General features: G+C 36.4%; 1 protein-coding gene across 1 annotated transcript in view; it reads left to right on the top strand.

Annotated features, from left to right (window-relative positions):
• Positions 1 to 1,423: 1,423 nt before the first annotated feature.
• LOC107695653 (cyclin-F) overlaps positions 1,424 to 3,648 on the top strand; it is a 32,914-nt gene continuing 30,689 nt past the window's right edge. Inside the window, exons 1-3 of the mRNA XM_016495660.1 lie at positions 1,424 to 1,499; positions 2,875 to 3,029; positions 3,121 to 3,227. Of these exons, the coding sequence (XP_016351146.1) occupies positions 1,424 to 1,499; positions 2,875 to 3,029; positions 3,121 to 3,227 (338 nt within the window). The remainder of the gene's footprint in view (positions 1,500 to 2,874; positions 3,030 to 3,120; positions 3,228 to 3,648) is intronic.

The following is a 3,648-nucleotide window of genomic DNA, read 5'->3' as shown; positions in this document are numbered from 1 at the left end:
ACTTGAACTTACTTTCTCATGGACTCTAACTGCTCCTTGCTAGTCCAGTCAGAGAAGTATAATAAAGATGAAGTCTACTGTCTGACTCCAAGCACTGCTCGGTGTTCACAGCTGTCTGAGGAACTTCTGTGATGACACTTCTCTCGGTTACTACAAAACATTGCTAAAAGACATTTGTGGCACATTTAAGAGAAATATTCAGGTTTTCCTGTACGTCTCTACATGCTAAGTGAAGAAGCAACTAAAAAGTAGCAACAAAACTGATTCTGTGTTTTGTTGTAGTCAGTTACATGTGTTTTGGCAGTGGTGAGCATATAAGTCTGCTTACATTTAGCAACTGTAAAAGCAGGACACAGCTACTGCAAATGATCTCAGACATATTGATGCATTTCAATTTGATTGCAGTACATTGTCATTGTAAAAATCACTGCAACTAGCTTATATAGGCTATTTAGTTAACAGATTATTTGAAAAGAACGTTCTTCTATAGAATCATAAAACTAATAGTACAAACAAATCCTCTTCACACTAACATCCTTGAAGTAATTACATCCAGTTACATTCATACAAATAAGAATGTGGAAACTAAAACTACAAACCTTTCTCCGTGTATACGCTGGACCGTCATCCTCCTCCTCTTCTTCATCTGTCTGTTTGCGGATCGGAGTGTTGTTCGTCAAAGTTTAGTGCAGCGTAAACATTCTAGACTCACATAACTGTACTTAGATCAAAGATAAAAAACATCTCGTTGATTTATTAGCTTTAGGTGGAGCATAACGAACGTTTTCTGGCAACTCAGCAGTCTCGCACGCAAATTGAACCTTTTGCAAGTTTCATTATGAACTTGCTAACTAAAATACTAAAACATAAAAACTCATCTATGCTAATAACAAGTCTCAGTTAGCTTAATGCAGTACACGTTTTAAAAAAGGATATAAAGAAAACAGATAGAATACAAAAAAAGAATAGAGCAAGCTAGTGTTCGAGGCCTTTTTTGCTTTTGTTAATTGTATAATAAATAAAAAGAAAACAAAAAGAATACAAAAAAAGATTAGAGAAGCTAGTGTTAGTTTTTTTAAATAAATACATACATTTATATAAATACATATTTAGTATGCTTTCTTAATTTACTGTTTAACAATTTAGCATGTTCCGTTTAGTGTTGCATTACAGGCTTGTTAGGAGGATTGTTGCATTGTGCATAAGTATTAACCAAATTATTTGATTAACAATTAATTTAATGTAAAATTATACATTCCTCTGATTTATTTCGCTAATGTGTACACTATACTACGTCTCCCAGAATCCACCGAGCGAAACCCCTCGACCAATCCTGTCCCACAGCGCTGTAAGCGCGTAATTCGAAATAGCATCTTTCCAGCCAATACATCGACGCCTTTTATCCGCTCAGAAAAATGGACCAATGGCGCTTCGAGCTTTTCACGACGGCCAGTCAGAACGCAGCAGTGGCCGTGGTGGGCGTATCCGTTTTCTGGCCAGTGAGCGCTCAGAGTTGATGTTTAAACCGTCCGCGCAGGCGTGGCTACGCGCTCGGGGGAGGGGCTTAGTGGAAGTTGCATGGTTGAGTCAGAGGAGAGTTGTGTTTTAAACTGTACTACACTATTAGTAATTTAGTAGGTTAATCAGTAAAAGTGATTCTATTAATTTAGGGTCTAGTATTCAAGAGTTTAAGTTTTAATTTCAGTTTACTGTGAAGCTTTATTGCTGTAAGCTGACTTCTCAGATCCCTCCTTGAAATGAAAGCGGGCGGTAAGTAGCTACTTTAATCTCACTCAGTGATGGATTTTCAGTTATTTAACCCTAAAAAGTGTATAATTACATATTTCGTCGACAGTTATAAACCATCCTGTTTCTATTTCATCATAATCAGGGCTGAAGTTTATGAAATAGCTACAAAAATGTAGACTTAACGTTAGATCTATTACTAACCCGTTAACCAGTATGTAATTGGAATAAACTTTATTTACCGAAATATAAATATTCTATTAATCATAACAATGTTGATGAAGTTGTTTTAGTAAATATTAATATAATATCTCCTAAATTGAGGTCAGTTATCTTCTGTCCCACGACTGGTTTATCAATAAGGAGGGAAAACTGGCTAACGTTACTGGTTGCGAGCATGTCAAAACTGCCATTGCAAAGCAACAAAACTAATCGTTATTATATAAAATGTGTTTTCTACTAATACTAATAAACTTTAAAGCATTTTAAACAATTCAGACTCAAAAACGATGTAAATAGTCTCTCTTGGTGACCTATAATTCGCAATGCAAACGTCCCAGTGTACTAACGTTACCATCCTAGTACCGTGGTAATACCGTGTTTTATTGGTCTTGTACCATGGTAATACCATGATATTCTTTGAAGTACATTGGTACAACATAAATATCATTGCTTATGATTATAGTGATATATTGGCACCACAGTGTGTATCTTAAGTACAATGGTATAGTGATAATATGGTATTGTCATCTTTATACCATAGTACTACTGAAGTACTTTTTGCATTGCTCAACCAATTAACTTTTGCATTTATTAATATGTAATGGCCCATTTCAATATCTAGTGGGCAGAGTGACCAATATATAGAAGATATGCCATATAAAATGCAGTTGAATGCTGATGAATATGAATAATTCTGTTGATGAGACACAGATATTAACATCGATAATCTCAAAATGGCCAGTTAATCGGCTAGGCCAATAAAACGGTGATGAAAGAAACATTTGCAGAATTGCAGTTCATGAAGATCTTTGGCCACATGCTGATTTGTAATTGCATTTTCAGTTTCTTTATTGCTTTTTGGATGCAGTGTGCTTGTGTTAATTGTGAATTCTTCCTCGTCTCCAGTGCTCCACTGTCGATGTGCCAAATGTTTCTCTCTGTCTGTCCGGAAGCGGGTGCGAAAGCGTGCGTCTGCCGTCACGCTGCTGTCTCTTCCTGAAGAGCTGCTCCTATGTGTCCTCCAATGCCTCTCCGCTGAGGATCTCCTCGCCGTCAGAGCTGTTAGTCCAGGCGGATGCAAGCATCTAACCTTATAAAGCCGCCATTACCAAACAGTGGTTTTCTAATAGTGAATGTCATGTGATCCCGCAGGTTCATTCTCATCTTCGAGACATTATTGATAGTAACTCAAGCGTCTGGGCACGTGTGAGTTTCAAAGACCGCTGGCCGGCCCCTGATACCGTTTGGTTGTTTGAGAGGTATGATATATACCAACATTTTCACCAGTTTCCACCCTGTTTTCAGTTGTTTGTGACTATAGATGATGACCTTAAAATTAATTTAGATTCAGACCGATTTGCAAATGATTCACATTGATTTGTGGACCAGTTTGTGTAATTTATTCAAAACAAGTGCATCAAAAGGACCTCGTGTCGATAGATTCACTGTAGAAATTGTTTGATTTGAATCATTTTCAGACATGGAAAACAAATTACATGATATTTCCAGGTTTTCCATTACTGTGGAAACTAGGGCTGCATGATTAATCAAAATAAAACTGAAATCACATTATAGCTTAGAGTGATTGAATCACAAAGACTGATTTAATTAAATAAATATGTGCTGTGTGTTTCAAAAATGAGTTTATTTATCTCAAAATAAAAGTTTGGTGGTTTAACA

The sequence above is a fragment of the Sinocyclocheilus anshuiensis genome, unplaced genomic scaffold (genome assembly GCF_001515605.1).
Source record: "Sinocyclocheilus anshuiensis isolate Anshui unplaced genomic scaffold, SAMN03320099.WGS_v1.1 scaffold1075, whole genome shotgun sequence".
NCBI lineage: Eukaryota > Metazoa > Chordata > Actinopteri > Cypriniformes > Cyprinidae > Sinocyclocheilus > Sinocyclocheilus anshuiensis.
Note: the sequence above shows the minus strand (reverse complement) of the source record. Positions and strands in the feature narration are given on the sequence as shown.